The sequence below is a fragment of the Gordionus sp. m RMFG-2023 genome, chromosome 4 (assembly GCF_954871325.1).
Source record: "Gordionus sp. m RMFG-2023 chromosome 4, tfGorSpeb1-WG-v2, whole genome shotgun sequence".
NCBI classification, from domain to species: domain Eukaryota; kingdom Metazoa; phylum Nematomorpha; class Gordioida; order Chordodea; family Parachordodidae; genus Gordionus; species Gordionus sp. m RMFG-2023.
Window position 1 is genome coordinate 25756024 of NC_088778.1, and position 26652 is coordinate 25782675.

At 27.0% G+C, this 26652-nt stretch overlaps 2 protein-coding genes across 2 annotated transcripts; one reads left to right on the plus strand and one right to left on the minus strand.

The window, feature by feature from the left end:
• Window positions 1–7704: 7704 nt before the first annotated feature.
• On the minus strand, window positions 7705–8475 carry LOC135928763 (probable G-protein coupled receptor AH9.1). The gene has a single exon (XM_065465227.1). It carries the CDS (start codon window positions 8473–8475, stop codon window positions 7705–7707), a length of 771 nt encoding a protein of 256 aa, XP_065321299.1.
• Window positions 8476–13613: 5138 nt separating this feature from the next.
• On the plus strand, window positions 13614–25379 carry LOC135927896 (bis(5'-adenosyl)-triphosphatase enpp4-like). The gene is made up of 5 exons (XM_065464141.1): window positions 13614–14392; window positions 14438–14629; window positions 19356–19543; window positions 20906–21083; window positions 24523–25379. The coding sequence occupies exons 1-5, from the start codon at window positions 13624–13626 to the stop codon at window positions 25026–25028; spliced, it is 1833 nt and encodes a 610-aa protein (XP_065320213.1). The 5' UTR covers window positions 13614–13623; the 3' UTR covers window positions 25029–25379.
• Window positions 25380–26652: the final 1273 nt, after the last annotated feature.

The window sequence follows — 26652 nt, forward strand, 5'->3', positions numbered from 1 at the left end:
TCGATAATATTTTTCCATGGATCCATTTTTCTCTAAGGAAATTCTTTAGATCTCTCTAATTATATTGTAACTCATTTAGCAAATTCAACACTTTTTCAAAAAACCAGAGAACCAGACTAATTAACGTTTCTATATTTATTTAATGTAAAGTTTTTAAATTTTTAGAATTCTAGAACACGTTACTTAATATTTAATAATTATGTTAAGTCTTTTTTAAAATTTTAAATACTAATAATATTTGACAAAAAATAACATAAGACCCTCATTTATTTTTATTTATTTAAAATTGGGTATGTTGATCTATAGCCGGACGCTCGCCTTTTTCCAAATTTTTTAATGCAAAATGTAATTTATCTATCGTTTTTTTTCTTGTATAAGAAAAAATAAAAGCCAATTTGATTATTTCTTACGAAATTTAGGGCCATATTCTAACAATTTCTCTTTCAATAAGATATTGCTTGAAAATTTTTCTGTATATGGAAACCATATTTTGAGGTCTCGTTAAAGCTTTTTGAACTGTACGAATATTCCACTTTTTCCTGGAAAATTCAGGAATTAAACTTCGTTCCAATTTTTCTTCTCATGGCATAATTTTATCATTATCAGATCTTCTCTTGATAAAAGATACTTAATTTACAAAATTATCGTATGTATATATTGTTAGTGGCATTTAATAATGGGATTTGTTTGATAATCCGAAATATTTTTGTGTTAGAGTTTAGGATTTAGGAGAAATTTTTAAAAAAATGAGTGCCCGACTATATTTTTTTATCATTATTTTCTAGAAACCGACTTTACAAAATTTAAAAAATTACTAAGAGACACTATAAAATAGGAGATTTTATTGAAAACAAATGACGCCTTTTTGAGTTATATAGATTCAAAACGCGAGGTTTATTAGCCACCCACCCGACAAATTATCTTAATTTTTGATCCATGAACAACTTTCTTCCAACAGTAAGGACTACAACTAGTCAGCGTTTTTGTCTAAATCATCATAAGCCTGAACCCTAATCCTAGAGAAATCTATTTTATTGCAAAGAATCTTTTTTATATATTTTGATTCAAAAAATTCAAAACATAGCCCTATTTTTAAAATAAAATGTTTTTAGATCCAAGTTCAACTTTAATTTAATTTCCATGTTCAACTAAGTCTGTCTAAAGACCAATATAAAATAGTAATTTTCATCAAACTACATTCCCGATACTACAACTAATGTAATTCATTTATGATAATGCATTCGCTATTATACATTCATTATTATGCATTCGCGATAATTTTTTCGCTATAATGCATTCGCTGTAAAGCTTTTGCTGCAATGCATTCGCGATAATTCACTAGCAGTAATGTATTCGCTATAACATTTTTGCGGTATTACATTCGCGCTAATGCATTCGTTATAATATTTTCGCTGTATTATAATCGCTATAATGCATTCACGGTAACTCATTGGCTATAATATTATTTCGAGATAATCAACATTCGCGGTAATGCATTCGCTATAATCTATTTCGTGCTAAAATTTCACGGTATTGACATGTAACCAAAAATTTAACCCCTCACCAAAACCTCAGAAAAAATAACATTGAAAATAACCCCGTAAAAAATAAATCCTCTTTAATAATTCCCCTAAAAATTTATCCTATTAGAAAAAACCTTCCTAAAAATAATACAAAAAGAAATCTTACTCAAAAATAACCCTTTGGAAATAATCCCCTCAAAAGTAAGTTTTTAAAACAAAATCCCCTCATCAAATATATCCCCACAAATTAACCCTTAAAACTCCTTAAAAATAAATCCATTAAAAAAATCTAAAAAATTAATCCCATTATAAAAAACTTTGCGATTGTAAAAATAAATTTCATCTTTGATAAATGAACTTCTATCTCGCACTCCTTTATATTGATTTTTTTTGAAACTGCGCCATTGACCTATTGTGAAATAATGAATAATTATATTTTTTTATAATGGACTTCTTCAGTTTAGATTTATTTTACAAATCAATCTAAATACATCAATTAATCATCATACACATAAAAAATATAATGGAATACAAATAAATTATTTGTTACTACATTTTGACAATATATCATATCAGTAAATATTGAAATAAAGTAACCCATGACCGGGAAAAAATTAATCATAATTGCCTTTATTTTCAAGGTTAATTTATTCTACACAAGCATATGGCTATTTCTCAATTTTAAAAAATATAAAATTTGTCCTACACAACAGATCCCTTTCCCCTTCATTACAAATGTGTAGACAAGGAACCACTAACTCATTTAGGAGCCCCTATTGGAAATGAGGAGGCCATCACTTGTTTTAAATCCTTAATATATCCTGCCGCTTTAAAGGTTATACTTTTATAATAGCAAAACACCTGTAACTAAACCAGGCGCGTAACCAATGGGGGGAGGAGAAATCCCCTCCTCCCCGTAAATTTGACTGTTAACATAAATATCATTTTAAGCTAATAAAAATTTTACCCCAATCAAAATATTACAAATATTTGAATATCAATTTACCAACATAGTATTCAAAAATATTAATAAAATGGAAAAATCTTTAGTCAAAGAAGATTGAAATCAAACGGTAATTTATTTTATTATTATATATAATTATTTTATTAAATTCATAATTATTAGTGAGTTAGAATTAATAAATATTTTTAATAATATTTTGATTATTAATAAATATCTATAATTTATTAAAATATTTTTCATTTTTACTTCCATTTTGTAGAACAGAAGAAATAGAAATATAAAAGGCTGAGCATGAAAAAAAATAATGTGTCGTAAGAAGCGATATCATTATTGAATTCAATTGATCAATCAGAGTTTATCATTGCTGTTAGTTGCACCAATAAATTAGTTTCCTATAGCTCACTACATTGTAGAAATTTACAAAAACCAAATTTAGATTTGGTACAGGTTATTGCTTTGGCGGAAAATATATATGAACAGGTAGATAAGAATGAATGTAGATGAATATTTTCATAATATTTATCTAGAAGTTGAATTGAAGGAATTTTGTGATACAGTGGCGTATCCAGGATTTTCTTATAGGGGGGGGGGGAAATTTTTGGGGGCTTCGCCCCCAAATTCCTTTTACCTGGCCTTCGGCCAGCTTTTCCCCGGCCTTCGGCCGGGTCTTATTTAGCTATTCTATAAAATTATTGATAATTTAATAATAATTATATTTCTATTTTTAACTATTATTTACTAATTCGTGCTTATGGATAGGATATTACAAGCCTCTTTTTTATTATTTCAAGTTAGGTATATTATATTTAATAAAGTTTTTTTAAATGTAAAGTTGAAATAAAGTGTAATGTCATTTTTTTTATAAAATTTGCTTTAAAAACTAGCCTCAGCTTAAATTCTCATACAATATGAGTAGAATATAATTTTTTTATTGAAAATACTAATAGTAGTGTGTTTAAAATATTGACTAGAAAATAATTAAATTAACAAGTTTTTTTAACTTTTTATCAAATACAAGATTTTTAATTATTTCGTTTGTCGTTGGAACCAAATCTCTGTGTATATTTAACAGAGCTAACCCATTTAGCCTAGATTCACTCAAGTTGGAAATCCTTTCATTCGTACATGTTGTAATAGGCAAACATGCAAGAATATAAAACAACTTCGAAATATTAGGAAATTGAGCTAAGGTTTCTTTACACCGATTGAGCGCATCAATAGCAAAAATAGCTAAACGTATAAATATTTATACCACAATTCGAATTCACTGATTAAATTTATTTCAGTATCAATCTCATAGGAATAAAATTTTTCTAAATATTTAATTATACCAATAGTGCCATTAGAAAATGAAGAAGGATCTTTGGGTAATAAAACTTGAAGATTGCTAAAGACTTATTTTTTATCTAAAACCCGTACTTTTATTTGCGATGAAAAAGTATCTAAGAATGGGATGAAAATAAATTTTTTTTATAATATTCTTCAGTTGAGCCAATATTTATTTACATCTCAATAATGGCCTAGGTGCTAGACGAGGTTTAATTAGTGTTATATCATAAAATTTAGCCTTCGATTCAACGTCTAGATAAATATTATGAAAATATTTATCTACATTCATTCTTATTGTATCTACCTGTTCATGTATATTTTCCGCCAAATCAATAACCTGAACCAAATCTAAATTTGGTTTTTGTAAATTTCTACAAAGTAGTGAGCTAAAATAATTTATTGATGCAACTAGCAGCAATGATAAACTCTGATTGATCAATTGAATTCAATTATGATATCGCTGCTGACGACACATTACTTTTTTCATGCTCAGCCTTATTTATAAATTATCGTTTGATTTCAATCTCTTTGACTAAATATTTTTCCATTTTATTAATATTTTTGAATAATATGTTGGAAAATTGATATTCAAATATTTGTAAAATTTTGATTGGTGGAAGGGAGGGGGGGGGAGGGGGGTAAAATTTTTATTAGCTTAAAATGATATTTATGAAAATATTCAAATTTGAAATTTCCCCCTTTCCCCCCCATTGGTTACGCGCCTGTTGTGATATAACTCTAATTAAACCTCGTCTAGCACTGTAAAATATATAATGGCTCAAGTGAAGAATATTATAAAATATCCATTTTCATCCCATTCTTAGATATTTAACGCAAATAAAAGTACGGTTTTTAGATAAAAAAACAAGTCTTTAGCAATCTTCAAGTTTTATTACCCAAAGATCCCTCTTCGTTTTATAATGCCACTATAGGTAAAATAAAATTTTTAGCAAAATTTTATTCCTATGATATTTATACTGAAATAAATTTAATCAGTGAATTCGAATTGTGGTATAAATATTTACTACGTTTAGCTATTTTACCTGAGCATGCTATTGATGCGCTCAATCGGTGTAAAGAAACCTTGGCTCAATTTCCTAATATTTTGAAGTTGTTTTATATTCTTGCATGTCCTATACAACATGTAAGAATGAAAAAACTTTTTCCAACTTGAGATGGTTGGAAACATATTTACGAAGTACTACTTCTGAATTTCGGCTAAATGGGTTAGCTCTGTTAAATATCCACAGAGATTTGGTTTCAACGACAAACGAAATTCTTGATGAATTGGCAACATTCCCAAGAAAAAATTTAAAATCACATTATAATTATAGTATTTAATAAAAATTTTTGTATAATATTGTATTTGACAAGAAGTTAATAAAAATTTGTTTTTTAAATTATTTTCTAGTCAATATTTTATACACACTACTATTAGTATTTCCAATAAAAAAATTATATTCTACTTATATTGTATGATAATTTAAGCTGAGGCTAGTTTTTAAAGCAAATTTTATAAAAAAAAATGACATTAAACTTTATTTCAACTTTACATTTAAAAAAAACTTTATTAAATATAATATACCTAACTAAAAGTAATAAAAAATAGGATTGTAATATCCATAACAATTAATGAAAAATAGAAATATAATTATTATTAAATTATGAATAATTTAATAGAATAACTACAACATAAGAGGCCGAAGGCCAGGTAAAAGCTGGACGAAGGCCAGATAAGGGGGGGTTTGGGGGCGTATCCCCCATAAATTCTCCCCCCCCCTGCATAAGAAAATCCTGGATACGCCACTGAACTAAACTCAATAACTAAATAGAGTCATTAAATGTGTTTATATTTTTTGCGGAGTAAAAGATAATGTTAGGATCAGCTCCTTTTATTATATCTAAAGGGTAGAACACAGTCGCAACCCATTTTTAATATCAAAAATTAACTTAGTTCATAAGAAAATAGTATTAAAAAAATTTTTTTTTTTTATTTTCCTGAAAAATAATAAATAAGGGCTAACTTCTTTTTATGACCTGAGTTCTTAAAAATTTTGAATACCAAAAGCAGTTTACTTGGCTAAAATATTTTAGTAAAAATATAAAAAAAACTTACAGGTTACCTTCTAAATTAAATTATAGTGGCAGAGTTCAACAGAACTCATTTTGATACTAAAAACTTTTATGTCGTCTTAACTCGTCTAACCACAAAGTCTAGCCACTTGCATTTTTAGATATTCCCGGGGAAGCCATTGATAACATAATAAGATCAACTACTATTTTATAAGCAGTAAAAAGGATAAATTTTCTTTTTAGTACTAGTGTTGTAGATCAGCAGCGATTTAGCCTTAAATTAGATCGACTTTGAAGTTAGTATAACAATTCGGATCTGAGTCAACCCAATGAGCTATATTAACCAACTCATTGGGTGAGCTTAATGGATCAGTTTAGTAGGTTGGCTTATTTGTATCATCGACGCAAGACACTATTTATTTATGTTTATCATTACTTTGTTTTTATTATGTATATTTTTTTTGTTACAAAACATTGCCATTAAAAATTTGGTAAAATTGCAGGACTAGTCGCCCATCAAAATTAAACCTTAAAAATTAAATTCGCTTCCTATAAATGATTTGCAGCTTATAAATATTTGCTGATGATCTGATTCTACAGAGCAAAGCTGATAATCTCTTGAATAAATTAATCATAAAGAATATATATAAACGGCATATATATAATCATTAAATATAATTTTTAAAGGAAACCCTATATCATCAAGGGTGAGGGACTCCTTTTTCTCTAAAAAGAGGCAAATTGAACCATAGCTATTTTCTAATCTATATAACATAAATATTTTATATGCTTTTCTTTTAGCAAATTTGATAATATTTACAGTTAATTTTAAGAAAAACTTCGGGCTGGATCGGCCTTAAATATTTTGAAATACAATATAATCCAATTTTATAAATTAAAAGTGCGAAATTTTTGAAAAATTAAAACGGGCCGTGCTTGGCAAAAAATTTAACGGGTCGAAAAACTTGTGCAGAATTTTTTAAAGCCTGAAACTAACCGAGTTTTGCAGATTTATAATTTTTAGGGAAACTAGGCGTCTATAACCTTTATTTTCGGTATAATAAATAATACAATATCTAATATCTACTACATTTTATATATAAAAATTTTAATAGCTTCTTTCCGAAGAACTTCTCTTTTTATGCTATATTTAAATTTTTTTTAATTTTGGATTTGTTTATTTTATACAAATAATTTTTTTTTTCTACAATTATAAATATAATATTAATACAAAAGGTTATCTTATAAGTAAAAAAAAAAATTTTTAATAAATTGTTTGAAATTTCTAGTCCTACCTCCGTTTTTATATAATATTGTTTTATTTTATATTAGATATGTTAATTTTAATATTAATTTTATTTCTATATATATTTTTAATTTAAAATAAATGACATTAGCATTTAGTATAATATATGTAATAAGAAAATTTAAATGGGTTAAATATATCTTTATATTCTTCGTTAATTTTTATAAATTATTTATAACTATAATTTTTTTTAATTAATATGCCTTCCCCCTCCCCCCTTCCAACTAAAAAACATTACAAATTATATTTTATACAGTGTAATTGATTAATATTTAATTTAAATAAATAAAAAATGCCAATCGTTATAATTATAAATATATTTTAATTTGGGATTTCGATAATTTTTAAACAAAAAAAAGATCTGACCTCATCTCATTCCCCCCCCCCCATACCCCCCCCCCCCAACTCTCCGATTATTGAAATTTATTTTTTATCAAAAAATATGATATAATTTTATGTTAGTGTAAGTTGAAAATAGGCTTTGAAATGTTAAATTATCCGGACTGTTCTTAGTTGGTAGGGTAAATTTTTGATCTTCCTGACCAAGATAGGGATTCATAAAAGGCATGTCTAAATTTGATATTCGTGAAGAAATATATGTAAAAATTGATACAAATTTTGATGACCTCCAGGTAATTTACGAGTGCTATTAAATTTCGAAAGGAGCATTTTTCTAGATAACATTGATAACGATAGTAGATCATATTGATAACAGCAACGGGAATGGATAGTAAGAGAAAATTAATTAGGAGAATAAGCACAGTCCAAGTGAGTCTCGTTATAGATGAAGGCATGTTAAATTTCGATGTATTTTGGAAACCAAACCTCCTATTATTTTTTTGTCTTTTCAACGCCAAGCTTATCGATACATAAAAGTGTAGCAAAATAATTATGGGCATGAATGTCAGAAAAAATTCACGTAGGATGCTATAAAGTAAGAAAGCGGGTGAGTTACCGTTATTGGGGTTTTGGACCATTTCAAATATCCACTTATCCTTGTCGCGAAGATTAAAATTATCAACATATTGAACCATACCTTCCGTGGCGTTATTATCGTACTGAAAATGAATAACAGTTGAGTTAGCTGAAGATAAGATTTGTGATAAATTTATTTTGTTGACGAAGTACCAACATGATAAAGGCACTAGCATGAGTATATTAGTGACGATGACCAAAATGGTTAAAAGTTTTGCCGTTTTAATATTGTAACCGAGTGAAGTATGATAAATGATAGGAAAGCAGAACGCTAGGTAATTGTCGGCGCTTAACAATACAGTCATTATATCACCCGTTCTTATAAAAAAATATCTCAAAGGGAATATTATTTTTGCTATGAAAAAGACGTAGTAAAAGTTGTAAGTATAGGGAAGATATGTGCTCTTCTCATGCCACCACAAGCCATAATAATACATTATAGGCCAGGGAATGCAAGAGAAGCAACCAAGTATATTCATGTAAGCGATTAATTTGATGTAGTATTTGATGATCACAAAAGCTCGAAGTTTACCATGGTTGCGTATGCTTCTTGTATCAGTTCCCCACTTTGGTAGAGCAAGAAGGGTAAAAAATCCCCCCAAAATTCCAATGCACATCGTCACTGGTGTCAGTACACAATAGAAAATAAATTCCCAAGTTACAATTAGTTCAATGTATGGCATCAATTTTATAATTTATTATACTGGTACTTTAAAATATCGTAAATATTTATCTTAAGTCAATTTAATATTTAAAAAAAATATTATTTTATTACAGATAAATTCAAAATTAATTTAGAAAATAAAATAAATAAAGACAAATTTCGGTTTTCTATATATTATTTTAATTAAAAAAAAAATTGTTTTCCTTTTTCTTCATCTAAAATTATATTTATGAAGATGAAATCTCAAAATATATTGATAAAATTCAAAAATTAGAGACGTAATGGGGGGGGGGGGATTTTCTTTTAGAAATTTTGCCTGTTTTCGTAAAAATAATTTAAACTGATAACAAACCCCCCCCCCCCAACATTCCCCTTCCCACCCTTGTAACCCTATATAACAGATCTTTTTGGAGGTTCGGTTCAGGTTCAGATAACAATTTTTTTTTGACAGATGAGGTTTTGAAAAATAATGATAGTTAATGAAGGCTTTAACGGTCCGGATTAGGTTCCATTTTAATCCTTGAGTATCAATATGTGGCTTTTGATGCTCTGTTACATTAAAAAAGGGTCGCACCTATCAAGCCAAACCTTGAAAATCGATCCCCAACTTAAATTTAAATATCAAATAAATTTCTAAAAAAAATATTTGTTTTTTATCATAGGATGAGGCAGTGGCGTATCCAGGATTTTATGGGGAAAGGAGAAAACACTATTAGATAAATAATATTCCCCATAAATTTTATTGGAGGTACTTAGGTCCACTTTTTGTAACGCTTTGCTTATAATAGATTTATATAAAAATTATTTTCACTATTTTTTAAAATAAGTTTTGAATTATAAGTGGTTATTTTAAAAAGTTATTAACTTTTACTAATTTTTCTTTCAAATACATCCTTATAATGATATATTGTATAAATGTTTGGGGGGAATATGAAGTGTGTAGGGGGAAATTTTTTATTAGCTTAAAATGGTATTTACTAGAACAGGCAAATTTCACGATTGGGGGGGAGGGGTATCTCCCTTGCTCCCATTGTTTACGCCCATGGGATGGAGATTTTAAATGGAAAAACCATTTTCGCATTCGTCTCCCCATAGTTATGTCACCGGTAAGAGAACATGAAAATGATTACCTACAAACATGTAGAAGGCTCCTCATATTACTTCTCCCCCCAAATTTAACTTATTCCATTAAGACACCTCGCCAAAAATTTTAATATTTTCTTCAAATTAAATATGAATCACTTTTCTCTTTATTATTGTATTATAAAAATAATAAACCTATGGTTTAATCCAGTTTTTGTATACTCATAAAAATTAATCTTGATAAATCTCTTCTTTAAGTCTCTGTCGAAAAGTTGATATTCACAATAATAATTTTATTTCTATCTAAACATTAAATTAATAAATTTATTTGAAGAAATCTAATTAAAGATAATATACTAAAATAAAATGTTCAAAAATTACATATTTCTATTGGCGATATTAGTAAGCATTTTATATAAACTATTTTATATATTATAAATCAAGCTAGTTTTATTAAGTAGACGAGTTTGGAGAATTTAGTTGTATAAAAAATTTAGCCTGATTTATCTTTAATAATATTCGTGAGTTAAGATAATTTTTTTTTACTATTAAATCCTATAATTAATACCCGAACCGCTTGATTTTATTCGATTAATTAACAACATTAAAAAACAATTAGTTTAATTTTTTTATTTAAACATTTAATTTAGTGCATTAAAAAGGGGAAGTTAATATATTTATAATTTTTCACACCAAAAATATATTGATAATTTTATTAGCGATAATATTTTTATAAATTAAATAATTTTTCCTGGTATATCATTTTTACATTAAACTCCATATATTGTCAAATTTAAATATCCTTTTTTCTTAAATAATAAGACGATTATATATTCTTTCATATTACTAGCAATATATAATTATTTTATTTAAATATAAAGCTTTCTCTAGTAGTTGTTCAATAGCCTTTCCATTCAGAGGAGGATATGGCGGATTTCGTGAGTCTACGATTTGGTGGAGGTTATGGAGCATATGGTGATGGATATAGAGGGTTTCATGGCCACGGAAGATTCGGAGGTCATCGTTTGGGATAAAATTGGGTCAAAATTCGACAAAGAATACTCACAATTACTAATCGGATTTATATATTATAAAAATTTTTATTATACAGTTTATTAATCCCTTCATTAAAAAATAATATATTTTTAAAATAAAATAAAAAATTTATTTGATTGTAAAAATTTGTTTTCGTGTGTTAAACATTTAAACTCAAGAATGTTAGACTCATATTCATTATCCTCCATAAAACTTTTGTTTTCTTAATTTTTTTATAAATATCTTTAAAAATTGTTTATTATTTTTCAGAATTTATAATTTCTTAATTTTGGCCTAAATAAAAAAGATTAGATCGATTTCTATAGTAAAATATTTTTTCTCCATTGGACTTGAAAATAAAATATTTAAAAAAAAAATATTCAAAGCTTGATATTCTGTTTGAATTATTCAATCTGTCTCAGATAAGAACAATCCCTTTCCTAATACTAGGAAATCAATAAAGCGAATGATTCGTGTTTTAAATCGTTTAAGGATCTGGTAAACCATAAATCTCTTTTATAAATATTAAAATTAGATAATTTTCGCTTTTTGTCAAAATGATTTTTAGATAAATTTATTTTATGTAATTAGATTATTTTACACAAAAAACAAAATATTTATATAAATTATAGCCAATATAAGTTGACTAACATATTGAAAACATAGAGACTTTATTTTTAAAATTTCTCTCCAGCAAAATTACAAAAAGTGGACATAAAATAATCTATCTCAAGAAGCCTAAAGGTGCTCTAGTATCAACAAGAATAATATCTTAATAGACAATATACAAAATAGGTTAGATGCCAATTCCTATAATTTTAATAATTAATGATACTAATAAATTCTGCCATGGCATATTTAGAAAAGGATAGCTCTCACTGTTGTTATGAGGTTAAGCAAATTAAAAGAATTTGTTTCCAACTGAAGCCCGATGTGGACCTCGTAATAAATGGGATGAGGTTGGATCCTACGATTAGAAAGAGTTTTAAATTTTATACCACGATACTTGAGTCCGTCTACTTTCTCAGTCAAACCTCTACATGATAAGATTTTTACTGTATGCAAACCCCTTTAAAAACTTATGCTTACTCCCCCCCCCCCCCCCATAAAAAATCTTAGCCACCTTCGGTAGTTAAATATTATTAAAATTAAAATTATTTTAGCTCTACTACCAACTATTAAAATATTGGGAATATAAAAGTTATTTTTTATAACATGAATTCAATTAAAAACCCCTATATTTATAATGAATGCATTAATATAGTTTATTGTTGGCATGATTATAAGTTTTCTAAGAAAATCAAATCCTTTTAAATAACAAAAAATTTTATTTGGAAAATAATGTTTATGATATTATGAAATATAGATTTTGTCGATAGCAATATTATTTAATATAATAGGTCTATAAAGTATTAATTTTTATAATATATATTTTGCCTATTTTCATCTAAAGATGTAATATATAAATCCCCAATAAATTTATCCTGCCCTCCTTAAAGGCGCCTACCCTATACACCCCCTCAAAAATATGGATACAAACTGTTGCTAACCCCCCCCCCTTTCGTTTATGTAGACGCTTATCTCAATCAGTGAATTATGCTCTATTAATAAAAAGTGGCTAACAAGTCACAGATTTGCAAACTATAGCTATCAAGAGCGTGCAGTTAATATTATTAAAAATATTAAATAAATCTCACCATGGTGAATATTGTAGTATTATTTACCTTTTTTTGTGTTCCGATTTTACAGGTCTAAAAACGATAACTAATTAAGGCCGCATTCATGGTGGGATCCGATCCGACACGATTTAACAGCTGATCGATTTTTAAATCGGTTTATGAGAATCAATTTTTCTTTATTAAAACCAATATTTATTAGGTTATTATCATGTATAGAATTAAAAATAAAATAATTATTATTAAAAAAAAATTGATCTCATAAACAGATTTTAAAAATCAATCAGCTGTTAAATCGTGTCGGTTCGGATCCCACTATGAATGCGGCCGGAAACATGTAGATAACATTATTAAAAATTGAAAAAATTTTGTGAGGAATATTGTAGTTTATTTTTACTTTGTTTAATTAATAATTTTAACCAAGGAAGCGTGGAGTTAATATTATTAAAAATATTTTAAAAAAATTGATATGACGAAATAGTAATTTATTTTCACTTTTTTTGACCTATTTATATAATTATGAAATGCACACAAAAAAATATGTCATTTTTTAATGCTATATATATGTTTTTGTAATATGTTTTAATTTTTATAACTTTCTAAATAGCTATTAAATTATAATATAAATGTAATGTATTTTATTTGAAATTTTTGATATAAACTACTAAAAAAATACTTGGAAAAGCAAAAATTGTGTCCCTGCTATTTTTAAACACGGTGTTCCTAGCAGAAATTGCAGGACTACCACATTGAACCTGGCATTTCCGTTATGGTGGAAAATGTTCTCTTAAAAAACTTAAGAACGTTATGCAAGATTAAATTCTTCAATTAATTACCTTATTTTGGGTTTTCTCATACTTTAAGCTATTTTTTCCCAACATACTCCTTTGCCTCCTTTAATATACTTTTCTAACAGTGTTGATGATTCATGACAAATTATAAACCCGTCGGACGTGTATTATCCACAATTCTTTTTAATGTTTAATTGTAGCTTAATGTTATTAATATCACTTGATGGGTTTATGTGGAATTACCTAGATATATTTGGGCTCGATAATTTCCCTAACTTTAAGCATATAATTGAAAATGGTGTCAAGGCAGAATATCTTCAAAATTTATTTGCAACAAAAACATTTCCAAACCATTTTTCAATTGTTTCAGGACAATATGAGGAAATTCATGGTATAGTTCATAATAATATGTACGACCCCAAATTAAAGGAAGTATTCAAAATGGGAAACACATTGACAGAATGGTGGGATGCTGGTGGGGAGCCTATATGGGTAACAAATCAAAATTTTATAACAACCAATAATTCCACATGTTTTCACAAAAGTAATGTTATTATGTGGCCTGGATGTGATGTAAAAATCAAAGGTATCTATCCTTCATTTTACACAAAATATAGTAAGATTACCTTGGACCAAAAATTTGATATGATTTTATCTGCGTTTTCTACTCAAAAAGATAATATAAACCTAGGGATACTTTACCATAATCAACCAGATGAAGCTGGTCACATGTTTGGCCCAAAATCACAGGAAGTATTTAATGTGATCAAAGATTTGGATCGAAGTTTGGGATATCTGATTGCTCAAATGATTAAACTTAAACTAAATGATTTATTAAATATTATTATAACTAGTGATCATGGAATGACAAATACCTCATTTAATAAATCAGTTATTCTTTCTGATTATTTTAATTTAAAAGATTATATTGTTAGTGGGTCATCACCAGTGTGGAATATTTTTTCGAATAATAGTAAAAAAAATAGCAATATAATTTAAATATTTTATTAATAAATAGCACAAAAAATAGATATGCTCTACAACAAACTATATAAAGCTAATGTTCCTCAAATGCTAATTTACAAGAAAAAGGACATACCCCTAAAATTTCGATATAAAAACAATGGAAGAATAGGGGATTTGATTCTACTAGGACAGCCTGGTTGGAATTTGGTAAGAACTAAAACCGATCTGGAATTATTCTTCAAGGGTAAAGTTTATCATTTATGATAATTTAAACCCTGCATAGCAGTTTTCATTAACCACTAGTGACATCACCTTTATTTTTTTTAGTGGGACAAAAATAATTTGACTGTCATCTATATGAACCTAATAGTTTTTGAGTAGTTTTACCATACCCCCTTTTGACTTTTGCTTGGCATTTGCTCTAAAAAAATCATTGCTGCCTTAAAGTTCACTCCCATTTGGTGGCCACTTGGGCCAATCATCAATAATTTTTATCTTCTCTTGATATATAGCAAGCATCTTTATAATACATAGGTTCTTTAAAAAATAAATTAAAGATACACTATTATTTAGGAAAATAATTTAAATGATTAATTTTTACTCTTGCTTCTATTGTACCTTTTGTTTGAAAACTAAAAAATAAGATCAGAAATTGTATTATATTTTTAAAATAAAAAGTATACCAAAAAATTATTAATATATAAGGATATCAGATTAGGTACTTTTTCAAAGTTGGGCTGCACCATCAATATTTGTATCTATGATAAAGATTCTTATCTTGTACTTTGTTCTTTTTGGCATTTTTAATTAGATATTATATTTTCAAAAGTATCTTGTACCTTTTTTTATTTCCTTTATTTTGACTCAAAAATATAGATGCCTTTTTATATTTTTGTAAAAAAAAATCAATATTCACTTTGAATAATTTTAAGATTATATTTTTCTAGTTCTCCACTTAATTTTGTTTTTTTAAATCATTCTTTCCTATATTTTAATTTTTAAATTAATATTATTATTTTATATGAAAATTAGATAATTCAATATAATGATTTCTTGATCACATTTATATTGAATATTGTATTTAAGATAATTATCATCTCATTTTATTAAGTGAAATAAAATATTATATATATTTATTCTCTGATATTTAAAAATAGAAACATTTTGGGTGATTTCCATTTTTTTGAGCTTACACTAATCTTCAAATTCAAAATAATTATTAACATTCTTTATAAAAGTATGATCTTTATTACACAATTTTTGTATGACCTTTTTTAAAAATAAATAAAATTTGGTTGGTTATGTACTGGTTTCAATTTTTTTATATACAAAGAATATAATCACTATATATTTTAAATTTATTATATTAGTTTCGACAATTATTCAATACTTTTTTATGTTTAACTATTTAGTTTATTAATTTTCACATATTTTAAAACTTAGCTAGCTTAATATATTTTTGAATATTTACACTGAATTTTTTAATATTTAATCATTTTCATTGATTTTTTTTTTCTTTTTGGTCTACCATTATCTCCCCCCCCCCTTTCCATGATTTTTATTTGGTTCTTAATGAATAAAATAAATATGTTGAGTTTGAGATTTCACTCTATAAACTTTTATTTTTCTTAAAATTTGAGCAGTTCCTAGATCTTAACATTTTTTGACAACGGCAGGTTCTGGCCGAAAAAAGCGAGTTTCTAAATCTGTAAATTTAATCCATTTACCGATTATATAAAAGGAATAAATAGATAGTACATATTCACACTAACAAGATAGTTATATAGCTATTCTTGCTTCAACTTGTTTATCCCCTTTGGGATGAGGTTTTCTTTTATAAACTTTCATATATTTTTTGATTTGACATTTTTTTGTGAGTTGAAATATACGCTCAATTGATCTAACCGAATTATCGTTTGACCACCTCGAATTTTTATTGTACTAATTTGTCGCGCGAAAATAATTTAGTTACGCCGAAAGGATTTAACTATTAATTATCATTTGGGATATCATATCTAGACCTGTGCGCCGATGTCTCAATCAACAGCGGCGGTTTTTTTTAAATTTTTTTATCGGCGTTCGGCGGCGCAATATTTATTTAAAATTTTTTAATGAATTTAATTTATAAATCAATATATTTTTTAATATGTATTACATTTTTTATAATTTATGTAGGCGATATTTTCTAACACATCGCTAACATAGTATAATTGATCTTAAATTATTTCCCGTCTCACTCCAATTTAAATTTATGTATTTCCTCATTCTCAGAAATAGACTAAGGAATTGTATTTTTATTTTTACTCAGAGTCATATCAACTACACATATAAAGAAATATTCTATTGATTTTTATTATAATTAAAATAAATTTAAAATGCAGGCAAAATATAAGTCAGAATTCAGATTTAGCAAAATTATAATTCATGAATAAACAGTATTTTATCAAGATTTGTGGTACATGAAGAACTCCTTTTAGCATTGAGTATTAATCCAGCAATGGAAAAAATTCTTTCGCTGGGTGTACTGGTTGCAGGTACGCAAAGAACCTTCCTAGCTAAATTAGCAAACATAGGAAGTTCCAGTCGCTTTTTCTCCCAAGAGCAACACATCCTCTTCTGGAATAATATTTTGGCTGAGCAAAATATGGCATTCTTGTTTAAGATTAGTAATTTTGTTATAATCGTTAATAGAAAGGGAATGTTTTCGAGCTAATTTCGCTATTTAAGAGCATGATGTACCTCGACTTGAATTTCACGCTGAGCATTTCTATCATGCTCTAAAAGTTTTAAATGTCGTATTAGAAATTGCAATGATGTCATAGAATTTGAACTTAAATATTGTGAAACAATATTGAGATTTTGAAATCTTAGATCAAGTAGAGTTGCTAATATCTAATGTTTAGAATATAATTTTATTAATAAAAATATAAAATAACTTGAAGTTCAGTGATCGGAAACCTATGGTCAAGCTTTTTTTCACATTATATTTGAGCAATCAGATTTATTGATTTGTATATGAGCTTCTATTTCACTGCAAAATAATAACCGTAAGTTTATTGTAGATCCTTTTTGGGAGGAAAGAAATTCCACCAACTCTCTGAATGGATTTAATACTGCTTAAAGCTCATCTATCATATCCTATACATTATTAAAGAGTTTTAAAGATTGGTTTCCTATTTTATTTAGAACATTATTTATAGGAATTTTGTTTACACTGCGAACACTTTCTAACATAATTAATATGCTATGCCAGCGGGTAGGGCAATTTAATTTTAAAGTTTTTGCATTAATTGGATTGGTTGGTGCAATGCCATTCCTATTATCCGATTCATCAGACATATCAAAATGGTCATCAAGGTATGGATCAAAATCATCAATATGCAAGATATTACCTGTCTTATAAATTGGCTGCAGACATTTACCATGTTTAGCCTCAATTTCACATTCCAAATCAGCTACTCGATATCTGAGGGCTGAAATAATTTCTCTAATTTTTTTGATGAAAATATCAATCTTGGTAACTTTTTTATGCCATCAACTGTAACCAAATTATGAAGTGGATGCCCTAAGCATAAATGATGCTCATAATCCCCTAATCTGACGCTTCTTTTGACATTGGCCCCAGCATCAGTTACCATTTGTAATATTTTGGCTTTTAAATGGAACTCCTCTTCAATACTATCAATCTCAGATAATATTGTTTCCCCACTATGCTTTTGAGTCACATTTCTAGTTGAGGGTAAAATATTTTAAATCAAAATTTTCATCTAAATGATGAATACTAAATGTGATATAATTTCGACGCTTGAAATTAGAACAAAATTTTGGTCCAGAGTCAATTAAATTTATAACATGCGCCTTTATAGATAAATAAACATCGTCTAGTGCACCCCGACTAATGGTTGTCCTATTTGGCAATTCTGACGAGAAATCGATTATCTTATATTTCTAATTTTTGAACAATTTATTTTTATAAAATTTAAACCTTTAGAAAGTCTGTCATTCCTTTATTGTTTATAGAATCAAATGGCATTAAATCTAAGCAGATATCAAAACATAATTTCGCCCTATTAGATTTCATATTTATTTTAAACATTAAAAAGATATCTAAAAACATTAAAATAGTTAGGGCTGGAATGAAACAAATTATAAATTAGATATAGTTTTAACTTTCAAAATAAAGCTTTACATAATTAATTTAATAAATTGTATATTAAGTTTATATTTTAAAAGATATTTAAAAACAAAATAATTAGAGCTGGAATGAAACAAATTATTAATTTGATTTAGTTTTAACTTTCTAATAAAGTTTTAAAAAATTATATATTAAATAATACTTTAAAAAGATATTTAAAAAACATCAAAATAATAAGGGCTGGAATGAAACAAATTATAAATTAGATTTAATGTTAGTATTCAAATTAAAATAATAATAATTTAATATATAAATATAATTAATATACTTTCTATCGCGCCGCTGATCTCAATCGGCGGTTTCGGCGTGAATAAAAATATCGGCGTGAGCCGGCGGCGCACAGGTCTGATCATATCAGATCGGACCGATTTTTTGCCTTTTTTGAAATATCGGCTATTAGTCGTTAGTATTAAAGTTGCCGATATCCGATAAAATGGCGACTTAATAAAAAAAATTGAACTTATGTAATAATTTAAGAAGATGTATATATTGTTAGTGTCAATTGTTATTTTTTCAACTTTAAATCATTTTTTAACCTGTTTTTTTAAATTTAAAAGTCGGATTTTACCGTAAATATATTCTAGCATGTTTAGAATACCTATCTTATGAATTGTAAATAATTTTGCCGTTAACCTTTGAGTCATTTATAATTTATAATTTATATAAAAAATTTAATGGAGATACTAATATAAATTATATTGAGTTCAAAAGTTCATGGCTAAATTGTCTGATATCAAGAAGGGTTTAACCATCATTTTATTAATATTTGATATAGGCAATCACGGTTATGATAATGTCTTCCCGGATAGCTGGCCCATATTTATAGCCATCGGACCGGTTTTTAAGAAGGGTTACAAATCACCTCCGCTAAACAACGTTGATATATACGAGTTGATGTGCGAGATATTGGGCATAATCCCTGCTCCTAATAATGGCTCTTTGGCGAACATTAAGCACATACTTGTAAAAATTTACATTTATATTCTTTTGTTATGAACGATTTTGAAAAAAATAACAGAACCTTAAGACTTATTCTAAATTGCAACCAGTCCGAAGATTTTTATAATATATGTCATAAGGCTTGGATGGGATTTTTGAGTGATTGTATTCCTCTAGAACTTCGTGTAATCTTCGCACCAATAATATACTCCACGAAGTACTACCCACCAACACCTCGTATCATAGTAGATCGGTAGTTCAGTCCCGATCTTGTGAATTTATATTTTAAGTCCCTTTTTTCCGAATACGAATTTTGAATATAATCGCGATGTTCTTCTTTAGTGAAAGAGTCAGTTATTTGTGACTATAATTCGTCTCAGCCAAAAGAATAGCATGGACATTTTGATTTTACAAACATATATATGAATTGGGACGCATTTTAAGCATACATTCATGCATTTAAAATATTAACCATTTTATGTTTTTTTATGCATATATTTTGTAATTGTGTGCTACGGGGTATGATATTCAGGAAATCGGGAGCGATTGCATTTTTCCATCTATCAATATATATTAAGAATAAAGTCTTAAAAAAATTAGTCGTTAATTAGCAAATTACTCTATGCTGACTTGTCGCCGTTTAACATTAAACAAAATTATTGCATAAATGCACGAATGTTATTAAAGAAAACTACGAGAGGATTGTTTGCAGTTAGGAATACAATTCCGTTTATACCTTTAAGAAATGGGGTTATATATTAGGGTTGGCAATATCATGGCATCATTTTATAGCATAAACTGTTTTTTTTTTCTAGTTGAATTTTTTGAATAAGCATTTTGTTAACGAATATCTAATTGACCAAATTATATCTTAAATAAGCTCATTTATAATAGTTTTAATACATTCTGAATCTGAGTATATAAATTTATAAATCAACAATATTGAAATTTAACTCATTAAATATGGTAGATATAATTATAGAGATTTTTTTTCTTCTTAAATCCAACTAATATTAAAATAATTTTTATGTAGGAGCTTATTATACAAAAATTTTTTCACGATTAATAAACATATAATTATTTATAATTATAAAACCTGACACATTTGATTAAAACTTTATATGTAAAATATAGTAAAAATGAGGTATAATAATACATTTTTATTTAAATCGTGATTTTTATTCTAATAAAAATTGTTGATTTAAATTAATTTATTCATCATGTTAATTGTCAACCCTAATAGGTATATATACTAAATTTTACAACCAAATTATTTTTTTACTCTGGCTGACTATTAATATCAATATACCACTTAATTAAAGTATTTTCTGAGTTGATCACATTATATGATTCTAAATTTTATGTGATCTTATTTATTTTTTTTAGATCAATGATAAGTCCCCCCATGTCGACTTCTCAAATGTAGATGCTAAATCAGAGACTCTGCTGAAAATCGACTACTATCAATATACATCTCCCGAGAACCAAACATCTGGCATTTTTAGCCAAGTTACGTCTAATAGATTAAATGGATTTGGGAAATTTCACTATATACTACTCGTAGGTAGCCGTGATTTTCAAATTTTGACATATTTTTACTTTCCAATATATATCTATATTTTGCTAATCTTTTAAAATATACTTTCTGAAGACTTATACCCAAATTATAAATTAAAAAAAAAATCTCAATTTTTAAAAATAATTTTATTTATTATCTTCTTTTTTAATGTTTTTTAATAAATAATGCTGACATTTTTTGCTTCCTCTCTGTCCTCGAATGTTATTTTCTAAATTATCAATACATCTTAAGTTTTGTTTTAATTTGGATATCTTTCTACCTTCGAAATCTAATTCTAAATAATCTTTATTTAATATAAGTGCTTGATATAAGTTGTTCTACCTCCATTTTTGGTTGAAATTTGATAAGCGGTTATAATTATAATTAATAATAATGAGGTAAATTATTTTCTAAATAACATACTTTTTTAATATTATCAGCTAAGTATCTTTTTAGCGTCTAACCCTGCATATTAATTGGCGCTATGTAACGTAATCGTGCTTCCCGCAAAATTTGGTCATTAAAAAAATAAGAGGAAAATTAATACAAAATACACCTTAAACATTTAATCTATTTTTATTGAATAACTAATGATACAAGAAACATGTCGTTTAAATTGATTATAATTTAAAATCCTAGAATGTCACTGAATTAGTACCCATATCATTGTCATTATTTAATTTTAAACTGAACCATCTTAAGCGATAGAGTATGACGAGGTACTATAAGGTTTTACTAAAAAAATCGTTACTGCCACTGCTCAACGAGAGTGATTTGTACACCAATCTTTCAACTATATGAGAGATTGGGTATTGATTGCTTACCAAATGTCAATATAGAAGCCTTTTTTGCATGACATTTAAATTATCGTTATACAATAATAGGTACTAAGCCACTGATCATTACTATTATCTGATAATATTTGACCATAATTCGCAAAAATTTATGACACAAAAATATTTTTTTTATTAACAATTGTCGTTAAAAATAGAAATCCATGTAACCGAAAACTCCTAATTTTAGTAGGGACCCCGACCTCATTTTTTTTTCTTTTGGATCCCAAAATATTTCGGGCGCATCAGGTAAATAAACGATATTGATGGATGGTAAGACAGGTAATAAATGTGTAAACATAAATAAACTAGATACATCAAGAAGAAAACTAAATTAACAAATTTTTACCCAAGTTTATTTATTTTTTATTAATCAGTGCGTGTAAATAGGTGAATCTCATTTTACTTAAATGTCCTAGTTCTTTAGAAAATTGTTGTTCCTTTTTTAAAACATCGGGAACTATAAAGGGTAAAAAGCAAATATTTAAAAAAATTTTTTACCAATTAATTCCACTTATTATAATTGTAAATTTAAATAAAGTTTCTGATATAATGTTACATTATATTATTCCTTTGAATTTTGAGCTCCCCCCTCTCCACTTCGTCGGAGGAAGAGATAACTACAAAGTTTATGATCAAAATAGATTTTAATACTCAAAACGATATAAATTTGTAATTATATCTGAAGAAAAAGAGAATTAAGAATATTGTGGAATTAAATCATTTGTATATCTAGTTTATTAGCTTCTTATTTTATTTGGATATCATTAGTATTAATATCAGATACCTGCAGAGGTACCATTGCCTGGACAGACCCCGATTTCTTAAAAAAAATATTTTTTGACTGTTTATATTTTATATTTTAAACCTTGCTCGTGTCGGGCTTATGGCCGGGCATGTAGTTCATTAATTAGTATAAACTCTTTCTCCATATGATTCAAGTTTCATGGTTGTCTGAGATTATATTTGCCTACATTAAGATTATCTATTATACAACCTTCATCTCCACTATCCTTCTTACTATGATTTAAATCATCAGATGGCCCAAAGTAATTTTTCAATGATTTCATCAGTGCTTGATTTTAACTCCCTATGTTTATTAAGAAGGGATAACACCCATCCAATCTATTTTCAGAGGTTGTTCTTCTTAATAATGTTGTTAAACGGCTCAATTTGAGTCGATTTATAAAGCGACTAACCCAATATATTATCCAGAAAAATATTACGCAAACCTGAAAATTTTACTTACAGATGGCAATAAAATTTGGACTAGAGGTCTGCAATGATCGGTTTTTAGCCCGTCGGCCCATACTTTCTGCAGGTGTTGTCGGGTTTTCTAAAATATTTACAACATTGGGCGGGATCTTTTAAAAGTAATATGCGGGCATGGGCTGGTGAATTTTTAATATTTTTCAGACGAAATGAGCAGAACAGACTTGAATTTATTATAATCTTATATCATAATATTGCATATTATATGTTTAATTAAAATAAATAAATAAAGAGCCAAAATAGCCATTAAAATCATAATATTAGGCAGGCGGGTTAAACAAAATTTATAGATAAATGGGCATGCGGGTATATTCTTTAGAAAAAATTATAAGCGGGGAGGAGGTGGGGAGAGGTAAAAAAATTTCAAAGTAATAAGTGGTTGCAGACCTCTAGTCCATTTCTGGATTTTAAAAATAGCTCAAATCGATTTAGTAACACTACTTTTCAGGTATGGGAAAATAGTCTTTAATGTGTTTGAAATTGCAAAGTAACTACAGCATTTTTTGAAATTTTATCAGTACTATTTAACCTTTTATACCATAATTGGCATTCAGCTATTAATGCATCATGGGGTACTTTAACATCCTCACACTAAAAATCTGCGAAGTATTTAATTTTTCTTTAATAAGATTTGAAATAGATTCGGAAGGATACGGCGGTAGTAATATTTGCAGATTTGTAAGTGCTGCCATATTAATTAAGAACCTTTCATTCATTTTAGTTATAAAAGTATCCAAGAGTGGGATAAAGAGATTTATTCTATGGTATTCTTCGAATAACCCTATATTAATATTGGAACGATAAGCTTGTCTTGCTGCGAGTCTAGTAGATAAAAATTAAATTCATATAGCTCTACTTTTGACTCAATAAATTTTGGTTTTTGCAGTTAAAAATTTTCAAATGATTTGAGGAATTTTAAAATGGTAGATAAATATAAAGTCAAGAAAATTTGAAATTGATATTAATTATAAAATATTAGAGTATTTATTTTTGCTGTGAATGTGTTAGATAAATGTAAATTGGGATATATATGCAATAAGATGTAGTAAATATTAATATTTTTGAAAAATATTTTAGCCGGCAGTGGATCACTTGAATTGACCGGGCAATTTTTAAAGATAATTTGTTTTACTTGATTACTGGATTGATAAATAGTTTTTATTATAATAACCATAGCTATTCAAAATATGGTTTAAATATTTTTGGGAAACTTATGATTTGATAACAATTACTTAAATAATTTCATTATATTATTATACACCTAATTAAACGGATAATTAATAGATTTTTTATAAAACTGTTAATAATTTATATTTTAATCTAAATTTGCACAAAAAAAGGTTCCTTTTTGGCTCTCGTGATCATTCTGACTTCCGGTTTTGTCTTGGTTCTTTACAAGTGTTCTCATCCTAATTGGAGGAGTAGACACATGCGTTCCTCTTACTTCAACTATTATCAAGCTAACTCTTTAATCGATGATTTGACCCCTATCGATAAAGATAGCGAATCTTTGGCGGAGGAGAAAAGACCATTGTGCCAAAATCAGTACACAACCCGTATGTCGTGTCCCGTCATTGGAATTACTAATAAAAACATAATGGGGATCTGGAATAACAGATTCGAACAAGAAAAATCGGCACGGCCAAAATTAGGTGGAAAAAATATTTGTTTAGATACATCTTGCCAGAACAATAACATCAACGAACGTGGCATTATTGATGATAATAATTTAGTGACATTCGAGGATAATGTGACCAAATCCGTATCGAGACCTAAAAACGTTCGATCCTCTAAAGACTCCGATTTTACCAGTGTACCTATTTTCGCGTTGCCTTTGCTACAATAACATTTTAGTTTATATGATAATCTCGTCCTTTTATTATCTTATTTTTATATAATAAAATATTTTTATTAAAAAAATCACAAAATTAAAAATATCGCCGTAATTTAAAGTATATGCAATTTTTTTCGAGTCAAATTATTTATATTTACTTACTTTAAAATATATTTATATTATGGGAAATTTCTATTTTTTGGGCGAACTTCATTACTTAACAATCAACATCTATTTTTTATAAAACGTTTAATATCAATCAAAAAGAATATAATAACAACTTGTCATCGATAAATTAAAAAAAATATATTATATAATTATTATTCTTTATTGTGTTCTTTCCGTTCATATTCAATCGCAATATTTATTTATATTTTAATTTTTTATCAATGTGATAGAAAATTATGGCCAATAAAATCAATTTTCTTTTATGTTGTGAAAAATGAACTTTGCTTTCTTTCTAGATATTAATAAATGTCAACCTTTGTCGTGTTTATGCCTTCAAAGATTATGCTTATCATATAATATCTAAGAAATTATTATATTTATGGTTGCATTTATATGTGTTTTATATATTTTTTATAATTGTGTTAGTCTAAAACTATTTAATTTGCGTTATATAAATGTAATAAATGATATTATATTTTCTTTTAATAAATATTATTATATATATAACTTCTTGATAAGTTAATTACTTTTTACTAGGTTTATTCACATCCGGGTAGAGCAAGCACTTCTCTGTTTCAATTAGTAAAAAAATTGAAATACTCCAAATATTTTAATCAAAAGCCATGAGAACTTGTTATACTTATATAACAGCCAGTAAAATTTATGTTAGATTTTTATAAAAAATAATAATTATCGTTTGATTTTTCTAAATCTGGCGCGTAAATAAATATTTTTTAAAAATATATCTCGTCATAAAATGACTAATTAAGAAATTCGTATTTTTCCTCTTTCATCATTCATTTTTCGGAGAGTTTTGAGTCTCGATAAAATACTCCGGGATTGCTGTGATAACCCTATATAATCAATCTCCTTATTTTAAGTTTGGAAATATAATTATTTTTATCACACTTCGATTGGGTACAGATGTAAATAAAACTTTGGTAGAATATATGCCATCCGATATCATTAATTTAGCTTCCTGTTGATTCTATTGGCATGCTGGTTGAAACACCAATTAATGGGCGTTTAAAAATTTCCAAAACGGTTTTGCCAACTTCGCAAACCTATAATTCCTTTATAAAATATATGCTAAAATTTTTTAAACATTAAAATAATAATAAAATGCCATTTTAAATGAAAATTAGGGCCTATTTGTATACGAATCAAATAATAATTTTCGATTATTTTGAACCAATCGAATAATTTACTATTTGTATTCGCATAATAGTAAAACATACTATTATTATTCAAATAAAATTATTACGATTTACGAATAGGAAATTATTCAATACGTCCAAAAGAATGGAATACAAGTAATTCCGTATTCATTTTTATATTGACCTAATGAGAATACAATAAAAAAATATATTATTTTAATTTACTTATTTTCCATTTTATAATGTTGATAAAAGACTAAAATACCGAATTCTTCACATTGAAAATAATATAAAAATAATCTGATAAATAC